The sequence below is a fragment of the Telmatherina bonti genome (assembly GCF_933228915.1).
Source record: "Telmatherina bonti genome assembly, chromosome: 8".
Lineage (NCBI taxonomy): Eukaryota > Metazoa > Chordata > Actinopteri > Atheriniformes > Telmatherinidae > Telmatherina > Telmatherina bonti.
Window position 1 is genome coordinate 17,820,352 of NC_136626.1, and position 24,020 is coordinate 17,844,371.

General features: G+C 38.3%; 1 protein-coding gene across 1 annotated transcript in view; it reads right to left on the reverse strand.

The window, feature by feature from the left end:
* Positions 1 to 24,020, reverse strand: part of nr5a2 (nuclear receptor subfamily 5, group A, member 2) — a 67,615-nt gene that overhangs the window by 14,368 nt on the left and 29,227 nt on the right. The window contains exons 5-6 of the mRNA XM_079245244.1: positions 15,242 to 15,361; positions 10,165 to 10,312 (exon numbers count right to left, since the gene is read on the reverse strand). Coding sequence (XP_079101370.1) covers positions 10,165 to 10,312; positions 15,242 to 15,361 — 268 coding nt within the window. The remainder of the gene's footprint in view (positions 1 to 10,164; positions 10,313 to 15,241; positions 15,362 to 24,020) is intronic.

Consider the following 24,020-nt stretch of genomic DNA (forward strand, 5'->3'; position numbering starts at 1 on the left):
GTGTTAGGACAGGAAAAAAATCTGCAGATGTTGCAATTTTAAGAAAAAAAATCTCCCCGGCCTGTACAGTTTCACTGCTGAGTCTGTTTAGACTCAGAGTGTCATATTTCCAAGGATGTGCTCATTTGTTTGGCATCCTCTACCTTCCTATATTATAAACATAAGGCCCTCAGCTGGCCCCTGAAATCCCCCATACGCTATACATATGATTGATGTTACCACAGAAACTCTTAGCAAACACCTGATGTATCAGATGGACCATTGGTGCCTCCTTTGGACTGTTAAGTACCAGCTGGTGGGAGGTCCTCTGCGTTATGCAGCTGGTAATAAAAGTTGAACATTGATTTTCTGTAGCAGCTTGTAACTGTTAATGTTGAGACATCAATAGCCAAAGCAAAGCGCCGGTGCCTTAATAGGAGACCGAGAATGTGGAGGTCGTGAGCAGAGACTGACTCTAAATCACAGAATCTATCCTTGCCGATCGATAGGACAGTAACTGCAAGTGTCCCTCTGCTTTCCTAATGTTTTATAATAAACTGACAGCCTGTAATAAGACCAAGGGAGAGCGAGAATGAAAGGGAGGGAGGAGGATGAGATGGAGGGCAACAGTTTCTCTATAGCCACCCTACTTTAAATCACCCCACATGGGAGTGCAAGGGAGGAGTTGAGGTGGAGGATAGGAGTGGGGTTTTTAAAAAGAAAAAAAAAAAAAAAACTTTCACAGAGGCATTTGTCTACCAGCACTCACTGGTGTAGGAGTTAATGAGTGTATTGATGGAGGGGAACAGAAGTTTAGGGGATATGTCCTGTATTGCTTCAGCAGAGCAGTGACTTAAAGCATATTGAATCTTCTTGCCAGCTTGCAACAGTCATCATATTTAGGCAGAAGTGACTCTAACCTGGTGGCTGCAGGTAGACGGTAGACAAGGCATTTTTTCTGCAATGCAGAAGCACTCTGTTGTATTGAAGTCAGTGCTTAGGGTTTATTTTACATGTGTGTTGTTTTCTCTTTCCTTTTTGGGGAGGTGGAGGTCCCAGGATGGGACCTCCTTTGGACTGTTCAGTAGTCTTCAGTATGAAAATTTTGTGTCTTTTTTGTCAGGCAATGAGACAAACACTGTGCACATAGAAGTTTATGACTTTGGGATTAATGTATTTTTGTTTCTTTAAATGTTTTGATTTCATTCACTCATTTGTTTGTTCTAAATATTTTCTTTTTTCTCTTACTTAGCACGATTTTGTATAAAACAAAACTTTCCAGTCTTTCCTTTACTCTCTATTAATCACACAATTATTTGATAACTACATAAAACAGAGGAATTCTTAGCGAAGCTGCCATCTTTACAGTTCAGGGAAGTGATCTCACTATCAGTATCTGAGTTACTGATCTTGTTTAAAACAGCATTACCATGATTATCATAAAATCCCTGCTGATAAGGCTTTGGAAGGGAAGAAAAACAGCATAACATGCAAATTATGAGCCTCATTTTACAATAATCAAGACAAAATCCGTAAAGAAAATAAAATATATTCAAGCAAGACGCAAGACTGTCACAAAAGGGGAGTTTCTAGGTGAGAGGCTGTGATACTTAATATGTTTGCCACACCTCAACAAACTGTAACTGTAGCCTAATGACAAGAGCCTGAAGAATTGCTGGTAAATAGTGACATACTGTAGGCCTGCCACTTTTTAGCTTGATAAAGTCTGAAAGCCTTTTAGACTGCCTCATTACATGGAATTCCCAACAAAGTGGCTGCCTGCACCAGGAGTTGACTGTTCACCATGTCAGAGTTCTTAAGCTAAATTTGACAGAAAGGATTAGGTTCATTACCTCAGGGCACGCACCATCTACTCCTAATAGAATGAAAGAAAATGAAAAAGTTGGGACAATCAAACATGATTTGAGAATAAAATTCAAACTTTTTTTTTTCCATGTTTGTTTCATGCATCACAAAGATGCCTGGAGTAAACTGACGGAGGGCAAAAAGGTTTGTCCAATAGTTTTCAATCAGCATATGTTTGCTGAGCACTTCACTAAGCTATAAAGTAAAGTAATGAAAAGCACTGAATGCAACCACTTGATGCATTTTATAAACCCTATATTTGCATTTATAATCTTAGGTCTTCTGCAACTGCCACTTAACTGCTTTTTATTAAACATGTCACATTTTGTTTTAGGAAGGCTTCTTGTGGCTGTTGTGTGGCTGTTCACAAAAGTAAGTTATTGTTATATTTATAATAAATTACCTGCCACCTGCCATTCTGTCATATGTTGCCTACGCCTAAATTCTGCCATGACATGGAAAGCTGCCAAGCCACGGGAATGGCTTCGGGCAGGGCTACTGAACTCGGCCCCATGAGGGTCGTAGCCCTGTAGGTTTTCAATGTATCCCTGCTTCAACAGACCTGACCCAACTTAAATGGATTCAACAGCCAATGAAGTTCTGCACAACGGTTCATTAATTTATTATTCATTCAATTTCTGAACTGCTTAGTCCTATTAAGGATTGCGGAGAAGCTGGACCATATCCCAGCAATCTTTGTGTGAGAGGCAGGGTACACCCTGGACAGGTCGCCAGTACATCACAAATTAATTTAACAATATAACAATCATTTACTTCTGTGAACGGTCGCAGAGTTGAATTGCCCTTCCATTGGGCCTGATATAACACACCCTGGTGCAGTGGGTGGCAGAATACACCTATCTAGGTTGGTTTGCAATCCACTAATAATCAGGATAAGGAGAAGAAGATGGCAAGCCACAGCAGTGTGGATCAGAGACCAGAGAGCAGGGTGTCGTCAGACAATGGGTGTGTTTCCATTTCACTTAAAATTGTGCAAAAACTAAATATTGCAGTAAAAAAATCACTAATGGAAACACCTACATTTCGAAAAAAAAAGTGTCAAATATCGCAAAAGAAATTTTACGCTCTCGTAAGGGGTTTTTCAGATGTTTTGATATAGAAATATATAGCAAAAGTGTAATGGAAACACTTTTTTTGTATTTACGGGTCTCCGGACGTGACATTCGGTGTCATGACCGGATCATTTCCTGTGAAGACGGCGCGATGTGGAAGAAACAACAGCGAATTTTAGAGTTTTCGGAAAGAAAAGAAAAGAAAAGAAAATAAGTGGGAGAATAGCTTCAGAAAGCTGTTGATAATTCTCTGCAGCAAGTAAATAACCCAAAATAGCGCTACGTGACTACCTTGCACAAGTTGTAATTTTGGTAAAATCTCGTGAGAGGAACAAGATTTTATGAGACTTGAGGCTAATGCGCTAAACAAAGTTCAATGGAAACACCCAAAAATTGCCATTGTCGTTTGTCGAACTTACAAATACTGTTTTTCTTTTGCGAAAAAATGTAATAGAAACGCAATTTATGTTTTGGAATATCCAAATAAGTTAGTTAAGTCAAAGAATCACTAAGTGGATGAACTAATTAGGAGTTCATGGTTTCATCTATTTTGGTAGATGAAGGTGTTCACATAAGAGTCTGCCAAAAAAAGGAAAATGTACGAGATGTTTTTCCTGCTTCTCTGTCTTCCTAGCTATTATAGCCAGCTATTGCTCACCCATTCATGAATAAAATGACATTGTTAGTATCTGTGCCGCGCAATGTTTATGTATTTAGCAGTTGGAAAGAACCAGCAATACTAACAATATTACTTTTTTTTTAGGAACAAGCAAAGCACACCAAAAACAGTTAATAGACTCCTCTGCATAGTTTTTTTTATTCAGATTGCTCTTTTATCCTTTATTTTGATCTGGTTTATAATTGTGACGTTAATGTCAAAATAAATCTATTGCATTGCAGTATGTTATAGCACATTATGATAAATACATGAAGTTCATTGCAACTTGAACAGCTGAGTCATTAATCAGAATTTGGCCTTATACAGAGTCTTTAAAATTTGGGTTTGATGTTCCCGTTTTACCTTTGAGCACCAGTCCCTTTAGAGGTTAGTTGTGCCTCCTTATGAGGATTACATGAAAATCAAATATGATGTCTCCGACACATTCATTTCAGTTGTATACCCGTACTGCTTCCTGTTGCAAACTGTAATTTTCAGGACACCAGTATAGGTCCTATTTAAGACCATTAACAATACATATCACTGTATCATATGGAGGCTGTGTTGAGTTAACTACAAGCCACTTCATTTCCAGTTTTTGATCCTTGTAGTCTGTCTTCACAACAAGAAAAGACAGTCCTGTTTGGCAGGATTTAAAGTGTTTCACAAACCAACACTAAACAATCCATTCACACACACCATTTTAATTAGCATATTGATCAAATCAAAGTGCACATGTGGCAACAAAAAAAGGACATAAATTTTTTTTTTTTTAATTTCCCATTAATAATTAAAGTGTTACAACTTAATTAAATGCAGGGTAGACATTCTATTATTTGGCCACTTTCATTTCTATGAGTCAAAACATTGAACGGCCATTACATCTTTATGTTAATCAATCCCTGATCGAATTAAAAATGATTTAGTTCTTTTCAGGAAATACATATTTGCCAGGCTTATTAGAGGTGTGCAATTGTGTGTATGTGTGTGTGTGTGTGAGTGTGTGAGTCTATTTATGGTGTATGGGGGCATGCGCACTAGCTGGGGATCAGGGCATTGATCGTGAACAGCTTCAGCTCTCGCTTAATTAGGGCCTACCTGCCTGGGAATTACTTTTGTTTTTCTCTGTCTGTCTTTCATTGTGAGGGGAGAAAAAGGTGATAAAAGGGAGAGAAGAAAATGTGTGTTTCATCAAGGTTAATCAGGTTTGTTGTGTTTTTGTTGTCAGCACATTGGTGTCTGACCTTACTGTGCCAAAACTTGCTAATTGTATACAGTGTGCTAATCATGCCAACAAGTAAGGTGTCATAGTACTGGACTGCAGATCTGGTCAGCTGTTTGTTTCAGAAAAAGAAGGTTAAGAAATTAAAATCGATGGGAAAAAAATCTCAGAAAATTTGAAAACACACTAATTCAATTTTAATCAAACATAACTTGTCAACAGCACAGATTTAAATTAATTAAAATATTTTTTTCTACTATCATAAGATTTATTCATTAAGTACAGAAACATAATTCTATTACTGTCTTGTGAAATGGTCCTTTAAATATATTTGTTGTAGAAAAGAATTAGGCACATCCTAAGCTTCAATACAAGTTTAAATAATCAGTGAAATGTGTGGAGAAAAAGTTGCAGTATACTGAAAAAAACAATGGATAGAGAGTTGAGATAAATAGAACCAGTGGATGGGGGTGTGGTGATAAAGTTGTGATAGATCAAGATGTGCAAAGATGGATGTTGACAAAAACGTTGAGATAAGGCAGAGCAGTGAGTCAAGAGACAATATGGAGGGCTGGATGGATGAAGAAGAATGGAGGGTATAAGGGAGGGCATTGATAGGTGGATGGCTCTAAATTCCAACCTAAGAGACTGACTAATCACTTGACAAGCAGCTAATGGTGGTGCTGAGGCAGCTCTTGAATAATTTTTTTTCTTCTTTTTTTTTAATGAACAGACCACACTGTTCATTTCTGCTCTCTCTGGAAAAAAAACACAGACTAACACTCACTAACATCTGGCATTTGTCTGCAGTGAAAAAGGTTGCAGCTGGCATTCGTTGCCATGTCAGATGTCTGTAGCAGCCACAGGTATTTATTAGCTCCAGCTCTGTCCAGCAGTGATGGAAACATGACACCCAGGTGAGCGCTTCAATTTTCACCTCTTTCTGATCAAGAAGACTAAAAATTGCCATCTTAAACTTCTGCAGCTTGAAGACTTTTCTGCAGATATGAAACAAAATGAAAATGTTATTTCTTCACTTATTTTGGGCCTTTTTTTTTTCTTTTTGTCTGATGCATTAGTAGCATCAAAAGTACTAACATATTATTGTACTATAAAATAAAAAATAAAAAATATTCTGATGATTCTACATGTCAAACTTCAGTTTGATCAAAGAATAATTTAATACAGATACCTGCAGTGTAATTACACACAAATGAAAAAAAAAAGCTTTTCAGGCTCCAAATGAGGAGTTAATACTTTTTAAATGAACATGCACCATTCATTTCACTGGCATTATTCCTGCTAAAGAACATTATTTGAGATCGTATCCACCATTCTTTTTTCTCCACTGGGACCATTTACTAGCCCACACTGATCTGGCAGGTACTCTGGCTCTCCTCTCAGCTGACAAGGCCTGGCAGCACCTGTCTCACCCAATTACAGCCAGTGGGGTTTGACCCACTAAGCTGGGTTAACTGGCTGCTGGCAGAACCCTCCCTGACCTCTGTCACCACATCTGTTTTATGGAAACTCTCAGAGATGCATCAGTCATGCATTCCTGAATTCTGGTGGGCAATTTTTTTTTCACATTTTCTTTTAATCTTCAGACAACACAAGATCATAGAATCCATTCATGATAGGAAGGACACTATCGTGTTCTTCTAAAGTAAATGACTTTTTCATCCATTCACACTTCAAACTGAACACATCTACCACTTAAATAAGGTGTAAGTTCTTCTTAAATATGAGGAAACTTTTTAATCCACTTTCTTCAGTCTGAATTCAAACTTGTGACCTCATCCTCACCTCAAGTGATGCTCAATTAACAGTTGCATACAATTTGTCCGTCTCTATGTTAGGTCTTTAAGCCTTTTAAAGGAAATCAAATGCCCATTAACAGTGTCCTGACACTGAACGACTTGTTGTAATCCTTTACTGAACTCTGACCCAAGCAGCTCTCACACTCTTGAGTGTTTTTTGCTCGATGCCCAAGACTTACAGTACAAATATTGCTCTCAGTACTACAAACACTTAGAAGATCAATGATCAGAGTGATCATTTCCTCCTTGACAGAGGTTAAAAGCCTTCAAGAAAAGAGTGACAGGCTGCAGAAAGAAAGATAGAATGAGATAAAATGAAGCAATAAACTAAAAAAAAAAGGATGCCTGACTGAAAACAAACACACAGATCATGACAAGTGTCTCCTCTCAGCTGGGCTGACATCTATATCCTCGTCTTTATCGACAACTGGCTTAACTAAAAGCTCTTCTGGCATGGGTGGGAGGGGGTGGGGGTTTTGACTGATTATCCTCACACAGGAAGAGAAATGGAGGGAGAGGGGCAGTAAACAGAGGGAGGGAATCAAAACACAAACAAACCAATAGGAAATGAAAGAGAAGGTAAAGGAGGCAGGATGGCCGGAGATACAGTACGAAGATGACATTACTGCATTACTGACATTACTGTTTTTGACTCGGAAAAATCACAAGACGCAGAGTGGCTAACAGATTCCGGGAAATCCTGAAATAATTTAATTTCTGATATGTTTTACACCTAATGCCAAGACAAAGAAAACGTTTTTTATAAAAAACTATTAATTTGTTTAATTTATGCAAATAACCCGAGTGATAAGCAAGGCAGTATCAGTGAAACAGAGCAGTAGCTCATCGTACTATGTCACAGTGACTTTATCTGTTTCCCATTAAAGAGTACTGTTACCAGCATTAGAGATTAAATGAAGCTAATAAAGAGGCAGCATTGGATCTCTTAGTTCAGCTAGCATTACACAGCTACCACCATGCTTCATTTCACTGCGGTCCTTGTTAACTAGTTGTTCTCAGGGCAGTGCTGTCTACATAGACACACAGATGCATGAATATACAACTACTCTCCCACCACCACGCACATTATGCACATTCATTTTCCAGGAGAATCAGGTCCATATCTCAGGCCTCTTGCAGCCCATCACATGTGCGTCTCTGATCAGCTGTACTGCGTAATACTAATCACAAGACTTCTTAACCCCCTGGCTTTGTTCAAACCGCTCTTCTTCCCCTCGACTGTACAAACACCACCTCCTTTTCCTACACTTATCCCCCTCAGCCAGCTCTGCGGAGCCTACGTTGGTTTTCTTTCGAGGGAGGCCTGGGCAATGCCGGAGAACAGGCACTGCCGGGGGCGATACACATCCCTCAGGTGGGCCTTTCATTATGGATGATGCCTCTGCCAAATTATTTAGACCCTGAGCCTCCCAAACCTCCCCGCTCTATAAAAAAAGATGTGACAAAGCATACACATGCATGCACACAGACACACACTCCAAAGTCCCTCTGCATCCTTCGTCTTCCTCTCGCCTTCTTTACAAATTCTTCTAACAAAAACATTAATCCTGCCCAATCATACTCATGTGCAACTGCTGTTCATTAGTCTTTTTTTCTGTTTAGAGAAGGTAAAGAAGGGAAAACCTGATATTTGGGAATCAAACATATTTGCAGTAAGGGACTGAAAGTTGAGGATGATGAAAATATTCATCGTATGCATACCAATATTGTTTTAAGTGTGACAGAATTTACCAAATAATTAATTTAACTTAAAACTGTCTCTAGTAATGTTAATTGTTAGGAAAGGTTTGTTTGGGTGTATGTATTTTCCTTGGAGGGCATTCTTTTCAGACTTGTCAAAGAAGGCAGTCTCCTGACAATGTCTGACCTCGGCTGAGAGAGGAGAGCTTTGGGATACGACACACACACACACACACACACACACACACACACACATCCCATCATCGCTACCCTTGTCTTTGTCCCTTAACTCATTAAGCTACTTATCCCTTCCCAAATCCCCTGCTCTCTTCCTACTCCTTGCTTTAACTCTCTACCACCTGTCCATTCCAAATACTTGAGGCAGCTACCTCCAACCAATTCCCAATTTCCACTCTTTCCCACTTCATCCTCCTTTCTCCTCTTTCTAACACCCTCCTTCCACCAGCTTCCCCTCCAACTCACTTCTTTCCTTTCCAAAGTGCTATATCTCAGTCTAAGAGGGAAAAAATAAAATCCCACCTGACCTCCCATTCCCTGTACAAAAAGAAAAAAAAAAAGAAAGAAATCTTTCCCTTTCACCCAGCATATAACAACCCAAATCCTAATTTATTGTTTAGTTAGTGTCTCTCAGTGATACTCATTTATGTTTAATTATACATCCTGCACTCATTCTGATTAATGGCTTCTGAGATTGTTGATCCAGATGTGAAAAGACTCGAAAGCAACAGCTTAATTCCAAACATGAAAAATATCAATAGCCATTTTACTAATGCAGAATTGACTTTCTTATTTAATCGTAGTTTAACAGAGTTGAAAATGCAGAATTAAAACTGTCAGTTTACATTTTGTACATGAAATTAAAATTATTATTTGCAAACTATCTACAATGTCTTTTATAAAAAGAAAGACATGAAGATTAATTCATCCATTATAGATTCTATACTAATCACATGGTTGCAGAAGATTGGATTTGTGGGTCCTCTGCATCATTTTTAGCACTGCTCGATGTAGAAAATTAAATGAAACAGCATTGCCACAAATATAATCTAAGTTTGCCTTGTGCTTGGTCAGGATGGGGGATTCGATCAAAGTCAAGATTCAATGCAATCTGTTGATTTTCCTTTTCTAGGCTATTTATTATGAATTGGCTCAAAATAATGTCTGTAAAGTGCCCTGACATAACACTGCCGTTAAGTGGCGCTATACAAATAAAGTTAAACTAAACTGAATTGATAACAGGTTTGCATAGAATATACATCAAGAAAGGAATTGCTAAAGTATCCCAGTCATTTAAGTTTGCCCAATTGTCACTGAAAAAACAAAACAAAACCAAACCCCCCCCAATATATAATAATGTCAACTGCATGGTCCAGTGGAGAACTAAGTATCATCAAAGTACTGCTTTTCAATTATAAGATGAATGCAACTTTATTGCTTAGAGATGTAAATTACTTTATTCACTCCTGATATCTTGTAGAAATATACATTTGAACTAACATGTGTATACAGTGTCACACTCCTACAAGAACAATTCAAGCTTTTTTTTTTTTTTGCTTTTCTTTTTTGTTTTTTTTAATTGATGGATTTTAATAAACTAAACTGCAGGTCTCTTCCTTCCTTCATTTATAACAACAACCTAGCCTTTTTTCCTCTCTTTTTTAATTTCCCTCTCCCACCTCAAGTCAGTTCTAACAGCTAGTTATGTTATTCATGCAATCCATCATAGTGTAGCAGATGATACAAGATACTTGATCACCACCCATACATCGGGAGCAGGGACTCATCCGCCATGACTCATTAACTTTTCAGTCTTCAGACACCCACCTAGACTGAAGAGGACGAGAAACTTGAGGCAGACAAACTCCCGTTGGTCCAGCTGCAGGGAGCGTAGTTTGGCTACCAGCTCTTGGGCGTGGCTCAACAGATTGTTGAGCGTGGCCCCTGCCTGTGAAGCAATCACTGCATAGTCCACCTGGAATAAAGAGGAAGTAAGGAAAGTCAACAGTAAATAGGCTGGCTTAAAGTAAAGTATTTGTTGTGAGGTACCATTTTCAGGTTCCCTTAACATGAACGTATCAATTTAATATTCATACGTTAGCAACTTTTGAAGCAGCAAAGTATGCTTAAATTGACCCTGTAAAAGTATGAAACATTGTAAGAATATGGTTTTTTTTTTTAAAGTTTAGCAGTTTTTTGTGAAAGCATGTGATGGATATGTAGAGAAGGTAAGACACTTTATAGATGTAAAACCACAAAAAAAGAAACAAAAAACCCCTCCAACAATAAGACTAGATTATACAAACAAGCCCATCTTCCTGAGGTATAACTCATCCATTCAAACATGCATAAACACACACACTACTTTTCAGGTGCACTTCAGATCTGCAGCCACAGCACATTTGTCTGGGAGGCAAGTCCTTAGCTGCCACTCAGGGTAAGCAGGACCATATTAATTTTTTATATTTATTGACGATTCATTACCATAATTGACTGTGCAAGGGTTTCCAGGGGAAGGTGGATGTTGGCGTGCGCAGTTCCTAAAGCTCAGAGAAGGAAGAGTGCCCCTGTGAGCTTAAATTTGCAATTAAAACCAGCTCAGGGATTTGTAGTTTATTTATTGTGTAAATAGAATGATTGGAATTCTTTTTTTTTTATTTCTTTTAAATCTTTTTCATCTGGCTGCAAAAGAAAAGGGTCAAAGGAAAGTAAATGCTGACAGTGGACCATGTTTTTATCTTCTCACTGTTTGACTTCCTTGTGCTGTTGCTACACAACTACTCCTAATTCCTTTGTCCCTCCCTCTTTCTTTCTTACCCCCTATGAGAATGGAAAGAGTTATGACTGTGAAAAGCAGACACGGCCTGCTCCCCATCCGAGGTGTCAATCAATTTACATAAAATCAACTGTGCATGAAATAAGTTCATTGAAGGATTGGATTGTTGATGGTGATGCCTGGGGTTATTACCTCCTTGCCTTAAGTAAAAAGAGGGAGGAAAATAATGCTATAATGTCACTATAGCAGACTTAGCACTAACTCTGACTTTGGTGACCTGTGTATCAATCAATCAATCAATCAATAGAGCTTTATTATCCCTGCTGGGGAGATAAAAAGGGTAAATGTATGAATAAACCTTCAAATTTCAGCCTTTCATGAAAATGATGAATGATTTGAGTCAAACATTAAACATGAATATGGAATGTGTGTTTAGTTGGATGCTTACTGGATGTGTTTTTAAGATGCTACATGGAAAATTTATCTTGTTTTAAAGCAAAGTTGTATGCGAGAGTCTTTCTTTTTTTTTTTTATTTTAAACTCCATCATTTGAATTTCATGTGGCAAACACCAGAAGCATCAAAAACATCAGGATTATACTGGCTGCCAAGCTGCAAGGCCTTGCTTAATCATTCAAGAGATCAGTGCAATCTTTGTCATTTGATGTTTGCGCACATTTGTACAAGTTACACTTTGCGTTTGATCCTATGACTGGATAAAGAACAAGCACTCATGGCCATTTCTCTCTGATGTTGGTGACCTGACAACATGCTGCAGTAGAAAGAAAGTAGAAATTCATGAGAAAAAGAAATGAATTAGCAAACATGTAAAGACAAATGTAAGGACAACCCCCCTCTTCCAAAAACAGAGACAAGGCAGAAGGCAAATGACAAGCTGTAACAGTCAATTTGCTGCTTCAATGGATTCCTTTTCAAATGTTTTCTATGAGTGCAGTGTAGGACAGCAAGGAGGAAGCGTGTTTCAAAGCAAAAGGCAAAATGCATCACAAGAAATGAATCATGTGAATAAAGCTGCTGCTCTATCGTCACTCTTTCATATAAACTAGCAATTATCAACTGTTTGCAAGTAGAGATTTTGGAATATTAATCCACAACACATCTGATCTTATTTCTTAAAATAGATCTTATTTCACTGCACAGTGAAAGATGTGATGCAGCCATAGAACATTTTGTTGCTTTAAAGAATTTCTGTGCAACAGAAGCGTTTTTGTGCAATTGTATATTCTTAGACATCATGCCAGCAACAAAAGTGCATAAATTTATATTAGAAATTTGGGTTATTTGTTGTTTGTCACAATGTCTATCAAAAACACTAAGTTATATTGTATCTATGAAAAAGACCAAAGATATCAGTGTTTGAGAGGCTTAAAATAGTATTTTTCTGCCAAATTGTTTATTTTTAAAGAGCTATTATCCAATATTTGTCTCCTTTTATTGCGATGTGCAGTTTGACAACACTGAAAAGGTGTTTGTGACTTTCTACAAGAGATAAGTAGTATCTACAACCGCATCACAAGCAGCGACTGATGTACCTTTTTCGGTGGATTGGTGTAATTTGTGAAAGCATAGAAACAAAATAGGGGTTACAGTTAACCCACCGCTGATACACCTCTGATCCATCACAAGAGACAAACAATGAAAAAAACAAAAGAAAAGAAAAAGAGACAGAATGGGGATGTTTTAAGTGTAAAAGATAGTTTCTTAAATAACCCAGCAAAGACCTGACACAGGAGATGGGAGATTTGTGGAGCATTTACTCTTAATTCATTTACTTTTTATTGATGCCTCATCAGAAATTGAGTTCATGGTAGGGAAACAGGAAACAAAATGGGAAATGGAAAATGGGAAACAGGAAACGGGAAATAGGTAATGGGAAATGAGAAGAGGGAAACGAGAAGCGGGAAACGGGAGACGCAAGTGGTGTTGAAAATGACAGAAGACCTGGACTAACAAAGCAACAAGTTCTGTTGAGGTGCACATTATCCCCAGAGCAGTCCTCAACATCATTTAAGCAGTGTGGGACCATCTTCACAGAAAAATTTAACAAAAAGCAGTCATATCATCCAGAGAAAAGAATGGACAGTCCTTCGACAAAGTTGGAGAACTATTCCTAAAGACTGCTCTACAGAACGACAATAAAGCTTGAATAGAATGGTTCAGGCTCTGTTAAAAAATAAAGACTGCCATAACAAAGACTGACCTTACTTTATGTTTGAAATTCCACCTTGTAAAAGTTCAAAAAGATTATTTCTTAAATCAAATTTCTGAAATGACATTTGACATTCTTGAATAATGCCCCTGCTTTTTGCTGTTGGGTCTTTACAACCATAGTTCTTTCACACTGTCAATGACTGTTGAACTATAACAATTTCACATTTGCACAGACACATAGATACACAACAGTGCCAATAAAATAACCAGACACATGTTGCTATGTTCAGTAACTCAACCGAGAAAATCTTTTTAGCTCCTTGTACTGAATCTAATTTCTTAACTCTCTAAGACAATGTTAATATTTAAAACAATTCTTAAGGAAATCACACTTACTCACTAGGAAACAAAAAGGAGCTTTTCAAAATTTTATTTTGCTTTTAATTTGTAGACCGAAACCAAACCGGTGTTAACTGTTGTCCAAATGTCTCATCACAATGCTCAAAGCTTCACACATGTAACCCATGCTGGACCAGTGTGGAAAACCTGCTGTGTTTGTTAACCCAAACCTTCTTTGTGTGTTTGTGATTGTGCAGCATTAGCTTACGGTGATATTGCTACTGTGGTCTAAATATCCCTGTTATTATTGCTGCGCTGTCACCCCTGGCCAGGCAGAGAATAATAGGAGATAATGAACTGTTTCAGCGCCTCACACATACACACTGACATGCAGCCGCATGCATACATTTACACAGACACACACACACACACACACACACACACACACACACACACACACACACACACACACACACACTTCAACACCAGCTGTTCATTAACCAAACTATGCAAACGAAACCGCTGACCTGCACCTCCCCTGACTATTGGCCCCTCCTCCTCCTTTTCTAACTGCCTCATCTGCTTCGGCTCATCGTCTCCTTTCCTGTCTTCCCTCAACTCCAATCCTTTTACTGGTTTTTCCCTTATCCTACCTTTTTTTTCTTCATCATTCTCCCTCCTATTAATTTTCATGTACATATTTTATTTTAATTTTCCTAATAATCCTTCTTGTCAAATAAATGTATCTTTTGTACAACACATTTCCTGTCATCACACTATTTAACATGCTCTTGACAATAGATTCAGTACAGCTTATTACAACCTGAAAAACTACCTTAACCTTGTCTTCATTCAGAATCATGGAATTAGAAAGAAGACCCCTGCACACAAAGCACACACTCTTGTCTTGCTCCAATATTTATGCCAGCCTCTGTTGTTGTAAAACATTTTGTTGGGAAGCAATGTTTTGGAGAGCAAGACAATCTATGATTTATGACTTTTCATCTCACTGACAGCTATGTGAAGAGTGAGAGGCATATTCCAAATAAATGTATTTTCACCTTTAAATGTATAAAAAGTCAGTTTTTTTTTCTTTACAAAAAAGAAATGCTTTAGTGTTGATAAGATTAAAATTAATTGCTGTATGCCTGTGTGTTCTGTTGAACTATGTGCTTTTCTGAGTGCATGAGTGAGGTTAAAACAGAAATCAACACATCATCCTGACATGTTGAGGACTTCTTTTGGGGCCTCAGGCAATGACTCCCACTGACTCTCTCAAAGACACCAGTAAAACACAATAACACATTTAACCACATTCATTATCTGTCTACTCGCTCATAATGGTACAATTTGCTTATCTGAGTGACTATTTGAACACTGAGACAAACAGATGAATGAGATGACATTACTTGAAATTGAGAATCTAATTTTAATTAAATTATGAGTCCTGTGTGGCTGTGGAATCCATAAAGTTTCAAGGAATATGAAAGGACAGTAAATATGAAAGGACAGTAAAGGGTGCATAATATGAAGTCTACACATTTTTGGAGGAAAAAAGATTTTTAAAAAAAAAAAGGAAAAAAAAGGAAGTTTTCCATGTGGGATTTCATCATCTCACCTGCTGGCCTGTGACCAACAGGATGGAGCCCTCCTTGGCATGCACCACCTGCCGGAAAACGTGGTCGAGGATGAGAAGTTCACTCCAACAGTTCTGCAACAGCTTCATCTGGTCGTCCACCTGGTTAAAGATAGGTGGAAAAAAAAAACCAATCATCAGGTCATCTGTTTGTCTTTCCTCTCCTATACAGCTGTAACAACAGTCCCTGTGTGTGTGACTAAATGTCATATCCACAGTAAGAAACTTGTCATCACTGCAGACTGTATGTCTGTCACTTTCCCCTTTATTGTTTAACTGGGCTTTTTGTCTTTGTAGAAACTTATGTAAACATGTTTCCGGTAACATGTTGCATGTGCATGTACATGTGAGGCTTAGAAAAACACACACACACACACACACAGAAACCCTGTGCAAAGTCAAAAGATGACTCGAGTAATGTTTGGAAAATGTGTAGTATTTGACAAACAAAAGGCATTAAGTCAAACAGTCCAGATAAATAATTCTTTTTTTGTCCTAAAAAAGGCTGGTTTACAAGTGCTGGTTAAATAATTTAATGGATTAAATATATTTTAGCAAAGGAAACTGTAGGTCAGTCTTTTTTAAACTGAATAGCTACTTCCCACAAATCCTTTTTTGAAGAAAAAAATCAGTTGAATCTGTTTTATACAAATAATTATGAAAACAGAAGAGTAGGGATGAGCCAACATCTTTCACTTGTGTCTTTTCTAATTTGAATAATTACCAACACTTACAATTAAGCTAATTGAAACATGATGAAAACACATTATGTGAAGTACCTGTTCTGCAATTTGTATTTTGAAAAGGTGTAATTTAATCACATGCATATATTAGTCAGTGGAAGCACAAAGATTCTTGTTGTTGCAAAGTTTTCTTTTCCCGAAGTCCTTGAAAAATTCACCTACCATCTTTCCTTGATTACTTTGTTTTTCAACAAAGTGCAGAATATTATTAGCTGTTCAACTCCAGCTTAAAAAAAACCCAAACCCTTAAAAAATCATTTCAGTGCAGTGAAATGTTAAAAATGATTTTTTTTTTTTTTTTTTAAATATTATTTTGCTTCATTTACTGGATTGTAAATGTGAAATGTACACAACTGTCCATGTGTCCCTACAGCTGTATCAACTTCAAGCAATGCTGAAATTTATTATGGATAAAATTATTCTAGACAGAACGCTAACCCTACACATGGTGCAAAGCCACTCTCCAAACACAAAGTGATGCAGTGTCAGCCTTAGCAGCTTGTGAGTATCACAGGCAGCTGTTTGCAGGGTAAGCTTGCTCCCAGGTCAATCGCTATTGATCAGGTGGGTGTTTTTTGAAACCTTACACAAAGCTCAAAAGTCCCCAGTACTCACTCTAAAGCTTTCTCATGTGAACCTTTCCACACTCAGTTAAGCACTTCGCTACGTGCCTGATTTAACAATGTTACCGGGTTTATCTGTTTGCCCATTGCCCGAAGTTTCTGAGTGAAACTGCAGATGATAATGATTAAGTAGTGGGTTTTTCTTTCCTCCCAAATGCCAGCCGCTGGCTCCCATGGTGAACTGAGGAAGCTGACACAGGTGAAACAGTAGATTTGTGAACCAACACAACCCTCTCTATTGTAGCGGTCAGTCTCTTCCCATGCCTGACTGTGTTAATCATTACTCCACATAGGCAGACATGGACGGAAAAGGGCCACATTAAGACGACAGGAATGAGGAAACATTGTGCTCTTTTGTGGTAATATTGAAGTAATGTGGTCACATTGGGTTGTTGTGAGGATGTGTGAAATGCTTTGCTGTTTTGAGTCTGTGAGAACTGTTGTGATCGTAGCTAATGTTAAACAAGTGCAGGGTTAAGAATGCAGATCAATGCTGTGACTGAGACACAGGCAGGTGAGAAGCCACCTGAAAGGAATGTTTTTCTTGTGCTGTTGGGAAATTGTACAATGACCTATTTGTTCAAATCAGATGACCTTAGGTACTCATTTGATGTAAGCAACCGTTGCTCTGCCAATGAAATCAGGGATTTTATTAGCTATTTATGACAAGGCTACGGATGTGGCCGAGTCTGGCATGTAGTTCTTGTTGATTAGGATTGTTTTGACTGCTGATTTAGGGGCAAGTTTCAAACAGTTCTTATTTAGATTTAAACCAGACATAACAGCAGACAACTCACACAGCTGAAGGATGTAAACACTTTGGCCTTCTGACTATAACTGTTTTTGACTGTTTTGATAACTGTAGTGGCTATGACTTGGGTAACGTTGAAGTTTGAGTTTTACAAAACTTTTCAATGAACAGCACCTGTAAATCATGTTTTTTTTTTCACTATTTCCTCAATATAAACAAATGATGAACTGTAAATTTTCCATTAAAAAACCTATGATATGCAGTGGCTCGTAACACCCAAAAGAGGAGAACTGTATAATTTTGCTGCAGCAAATATTCATGGTGTCTTGCATCATGTTTCTATCATACCTAGGGTGTAGTAAAATACCATATAAAAAATATTATGGTGACATTTTACTGCAATAAATGCAAAAAGTTACCCGGTTTGAAGCGTCCCAAGCCTCTCAGTTCTCTTTTATCAGTTCATGAAAATGAGAAAAAAAAAGACAACAAAGCTGCTGTGTCTTTTTCTAACATTTCTGACAGCCTCATGGACTCCTATTACCTCTACTCTATACATCGATTTTTTTTTTTTTTTGTGTGTGTGTGTGTGTGTGTGTGCGCATCTCAAGCACAAGACGAAAGCAAAATTCAAATGCCTTCATTAAAACCATCAGAAGCATGGAAAGGAGTCAAAGGAAAGGGGGGAGTTTTCCACACTGTGCCCGGCTCCACTTCTATTCGTCGCTCCGTCTAAGGATGCTGGAAGCATGTGTCATCATTGTGTGTGTATGCGTGTGTGCGGTTAAATGTAAAGCCACAGTGCTTCAAAAGACTCTGCTGCTTGTCACTGATGCTGGCAAGTGTCGGGGTCCTCATCAAAGGCCTGTCCTCACTCTGCCTGCCTGGAAGCGTCTCTCTGACAAGAGGCCTAGGTCATCAAAGAGGAGCAGCTCAGAAGGGATGATGACGGGTGATAGCAGCCTAGACGAGGACAGGGGGACACCCACTTGGAATGGGGGAATCGGTGACAGACAGACAGGCGTGAGGGTGGACTAGGGGTTGGGGTTCAGCTGACTGACCTTTTAAGTACCAGTGACATGAGCTGTTTCCCTGACAAGCTCTTCCTTTGCTCTGTCAAATAAGCAACAGTCACGGCGCCTGATCTTACAAGATGTTCTGCCTGCCTGCGAGGATAAGATGAATACCAACATGAAATCAATTGGAAATTTTGTCTTGCATTAACTGATACAAAAAGTTTTTTTTCTTTGTTTGTCTTCTTTATATATTATGTTTAAAAAGTATGACATTTTTTTTTATTAATAATGTGTAGGTGAATATCTATAGCTGTATTTTTTTTCTTTCATTTTTGTTTTTATGACACAGCAAAGTGCAAATTAAGAGTTTGCTGAAAAATGAGTCACCAGTTTTATTGTGTCACAAAAACAAAAAATAATGATGACCAATTATGGAAAATTTGGATGACAGTTTTGCTTTATAGCAATGGAAACAGTTGTTGACTCAGAAGAAAAAGAAAGTTGCTATTGTTTTCCACTTATCCTACCATTTTTGCTTAAGTATGACTAATGATGGTTATCTATGTAACTTCTGTATTAAAATGGGTTCTTTACATTACAGGAAATAGATAAATTTGAAATCTAAGTAAGTACTTTTTCTTTCTTATGAAGCTCATTATATTTCATTCTTGTCTTTTTGTGTTGCGGCTGTTTCAACAAGCTGGTTCCCCGTTTGATTCTTGGCCAGGGCCTTTCTGTGTAAAGTTTACATTCTCTCCCTCAACCTTTTTTTCTCTCTACAAATTCTGGCTTCTTTTTACAATTCAAACGTTTATTTACTGACAAGGATATATAAAGTATGTTGCATATGTGAATGTTTGACAGTTTATGTTTTTCATAATGAAGAATTAGATTCTAATTTCCTTGCATGCAAGGTTACAGAATCAAAATGTTAAAAATAGTAAGTACTTTATTTTCCTTGTTGCTCCATTAATCCTGCTGGTCTCACTGTAAGCCACTGTGAGTCAACTAAAATGGCTTTCATTACTGACATTGTCTAATGGGTAAAAGCTCTATATGACCTGACTCTAAAATGACACCTTATCATTTTCAGGTGAAGCATAATACACATTTGGAGTCACAGTATGCCAATTTAGCTACAGAATACAGTGTGAATTGGAGAAATTATTTACCACATTATAAATTAAACAGTTTCCTGCTTCTGTTTTAACAGTAAAAAGACTTAGTAAGAATCCCAAGTCTCCACCTGTCCTTGGACAAAGCAAAACTCATTACAAAGATTTAGCTACTAAAGTTTGTGCTCATACAGAAAACAGTCTCCAGAAATTGCTTCAAACTGGCCTCAAAATGCACATTTAGGGCTATTTTTCAAGGTGTAATCTATTTATTATTTAAAAATCATCAGCAATTTTTAGCTTTGTAAAACGAAAAAAAATGGACAATTTGAAAATTCTAAGCAGGAACTTCTCTTGCAGCAGCAAGCAATGAAAAATACATATCCTCCAAGAAACCAATTTAACACCTTTATGATCGTTCAGGCGAGTGGGATCAATGCCCGGATCAATCGCTTAGCCCATAGCTTTTGTTCAAAACCACTGGCTGAGATTAATGGGATTTTCCAAAGAGAGAGGTAGAAAAAGAAGGAGAGCCCAGTAGAGATGGGGAATGGAACTGCCAGACAGGGAATGAGAGAATGAGAAAAGACTTGGGGGAAATTGAGAAAATAAAACACAGTGATTAAGAACACATATTCCCTCCATATCTGTGCAAATGTAAATTAATTGAAAATGCAGCTTTCAGAAGCTCACTGAAAAAAGTAATGTTTATTCATAGCCCCCTGCTAAGAGCACTGCAATTATCATGGTGTGTTGAGTCAAAGCAGGCCAGTGTACGAGAATCTTTCTTCCCTTTTCTTGTGGCCGGGTTTTGGTCTTGTGCCACAACTATTGTTAAGCTCCGTACGGTATGGGGGGCTTTAACGAGAGCACACAGCTGGATCTGATTTTAATAAGTAGTTTCATTTTTGATGTAGCCTAATGAACAGATTAATGGAATCTCCTTCTGTGGAGCCTTAATGAATGGAGAGTCATGTTTTTTTTTTTTTTTTTATGCAGAGGAAGAACACACATACACAGATTGTGAGTTTATCTGCCTCTAAGGCTTGAACATAAACAATAGCTGCACTTCTATCTTTTCTCTCTCTGCTGGACAAGAATCAATGCTGTCTCAGAGTACTACAGGTGAGATTTGAAGCTCACATCAATGCCTGTGCGTCTCTAGCAGCCATCCTTTGGTGCGGTCCCTGTCTTGGCATCTGTTCGCCTTGAGCCGAACAGGCCTTGTATACACCTGGGAACAGGCATTAATTTACCTAGAACAGCGCCTGTTGTTCTCCGTGTTGCAAACACTTAATTATGCTGCGCTTGTTGGTGTACTGTAGCTCGTTTCCACTTTAGTTCATTAATTTACTCGAGGAGTCTCAGTGTGGGGTACTATCACTCTCAATATAATTTTGATGATCTCTGGTAATTTGAAATAATTGGCCACCAATGTGTCACACATCCTGGGGTAGTTAATACTCTTAACTGTGGAAACACATATAACCCACCTAACCTGAGATATGATCTTGCCTTCAGCTTTTTTATTTCTTTATTGCCCTTCCTATCATTTTAACAAAGACCAAACTTCAGGGGAGGTAAAATTTGCTGTTAAATGAGCATTTCAGTTTTTACCACACGTCAAGGCAGCATCTTGTTTTCAGGGAAATGAAACACCAAATATCTCTTCATTGCTGCTGTTCATAATTTTGGACAAGGACAGCTTTCACAAGCCACAATCCCTGAGCATGCTGCAGGTATGTGACTTAAAAGGACATTGGGGGTATAGGAGGGCTGTCCATGCTACAACGTGTTCCCAGTCTACACTCTGGGGACGCTAACTGTATTCCCTCTTCTCACTTCAACTGAACCAGCTCTTACTTATCAGTTCATTTGGGCCTCACCCTGCAGCTATGGCTGGCAGGGCGATAAGACTGCTGGGAAAATGAACAGGTGACAGGTGGCGCTGCAAGTCAAGCAGGAGGGGGGGGGGGGGGGGGGGGGTTGAATGCTGAAGAGAAGAATGATAATACTGGTGATAATGTACTTGAGCGGCAAGCTTCAGTAAAACTAAGTTTGTCAGACTGCAGTTAATTTGAGAAATAAAGAAACCAAAATCTGTAGTTTGCTACTCATTAACAAGTCTGTTATCTTATATTTTGCCTCACAGTTAAAAAAAAAAACCTCATTATTAATGACCAAGCAACTGGATAATATCCTTTTTAAAAAAAAAAAAAAAAAAAAAAATCATTTAAATAAGACTTTTATCTTGCACCTGTATTTAAAAAAAAGAAAAAAAAAAGGAAAAGAACTTTCCATGCAGCAATAGTCATCTTGATTTAAGCCAAACCCACTTAATGAACACACAACCATGTGAAAGCTTGCAAACTGAACTGAAAAAATACTTAAATAGGTCACTTTAACACACAATAGTCTGGTCACCTCAGCTTATTAGTGTTAAGTTTGCAATTTTGCTGATTTCCCTTTAAGTAACATATACCCTATTTTTAGCTACAAATCATGTGTCAGTCCCCCCCTCATTGTCCAGCTTTCAACTGGGTTGTGACTGTATGTATATCATTGCATGAATGCTTATCAACATTTCATGTCACAGGCACCTGTTTGTTGGTTGCGTGTATCTCTAATCCAACAGATCAGGTAGTGGAGAATGCCCCTGTAGGTTTATCTCCGACCATGCACACAGAAATTCTACACTGTTGCTATGTCTCTTAGCAGCCATTGAGATGCCACAGGCCATCTGTGAGCTCAGAAATATCACACAAGATGCAGCAAGCCTTGTTTCTGTGGAAAGGTGGTGCTGACTTTGAGAAAAAATATATTTGTGAAAAAGTTTACTGATTATACTAGCTTCTAAAGCTTCCTTTTGAAGCTTTTGTGCACTTTCCATTCCTTTAGCAATAAAATCCACCATAGTACCACTGAACTTTACCGGACTGAGTTTATTTTGAATAAGTAGTAAATACTCGTCAGATTAACCATGACAAGTTGTGCTCTGATGGCATGCACTGCTTTTTTTTTGTGCAATTCATCTTGGACTTTTAACGTGTAATGGAGTAACCTACCTTTACACTGCTGTATTGGTACTTGTAAATTAGTAAAACATTCAAATACTGAAACCTTTTCACTCTTTTATTGATTTTGAAGATAAGTCCAAGTGCAGTATTTTATTTACTATGTAGCAATCAATAATGCACATAGCCTTGTCTATCATGCTTGACGTGCTACAGCGTACTTTTTGCATCATGCCTTTCCTTCTGTTCACTCGACCCAAAAACCACACTGGAATATTTCCAGAAATTAGAACATGTCTCAAACAATTGTCTGTTGTCTGGTACATCTGTGTAACTGCAGACAACATCCAAATCTAGATCCAAACTTTGTTGAGAGCTTATGTGTCAATGCTTAAATGTTTTGGTTCAAAGACAACATCCAATTAAGAAAAAGGCCGATATCGATTCTGTTTTCCAAAAATCTAATTCTATTCATTGCCACCTGATATTGCCTGTATATTGGAGTTTCCCACAGTGGACAAGAGGGTATCCTCCATCCGCCATTGGGTGAGGGGACAGGTCTTGACCATTTGTTTGTGCTTACGCACCAAAGTGCACTTCAGAGTACCACCCTTTTGGGAGACCTTGGATGGTGTGTTAAAGAACATTCCTTCCAGGGACTTGTTGTCCCTGTCGACTCATGTCGACAATGACAGTGAGACCTGGAGAGGTGTGACTGGGGAAATGATTTTCCTGATCTGAATCCCTAAACTAATGGACACCACCAGCAAGGACGCATGAACATTGGAGACAGTGCCTATGGACTGGCCATTTAGGTGGTGTACCCTCTCTTCAAGAAAGGGGACCAGAGGGTGTATTCCAACAACAGGTGGATTACTCTCCTCAGTTTCCCTGATAAAGTCTGTTTAAAGGAGTTAAGAGAGGTTGAGAGGAGGGTAGGACAGTTTCCTTATGGACATTTGAACCTTGAATTGAGGAGGAGAAGGGGGTTTTGAGCTGCCTGGTGACTGTTCATGTTTTTCCAAAACTTGTTTCCACATTGCCACCATTTAGTCAGATTTGTTTCCGAGGTTGGACTGTGCCAAGGCTGTCCTTTGTCACTGATTTTGTTCATAACTTTTATGGACATAACTTCTATGTGTAGCCGAGGTGTCGAGGGAATCTGGTTTGATGGCCTAGGATTGGGTTTCTGCTTTCAGCACCTCCAAAGCTATAACCACGGTTTTGATTAAAAAAAAGAATGGAATGCCCTCTCCGAGTTGGGAATGCCGCAAGTGGAGGAGTTTAGGTATCTTGGGTTCTTTTTAATAAGAAAGGAAAGATGGAGCCAAAGGCAGAACTGTGTAGGATGTGCAGGGATGCAGACAGTGCATCACTGAAGAAGGAGAAGAGTCAAAAGGAGAATTTCTCTATTTACCATTCAATTTACGTCCCTGTGAATGCATCAGAATCCCCTGCATGAGCTGAAAATGGGGCCAGGTAGAGAGAACTCTGGGCTC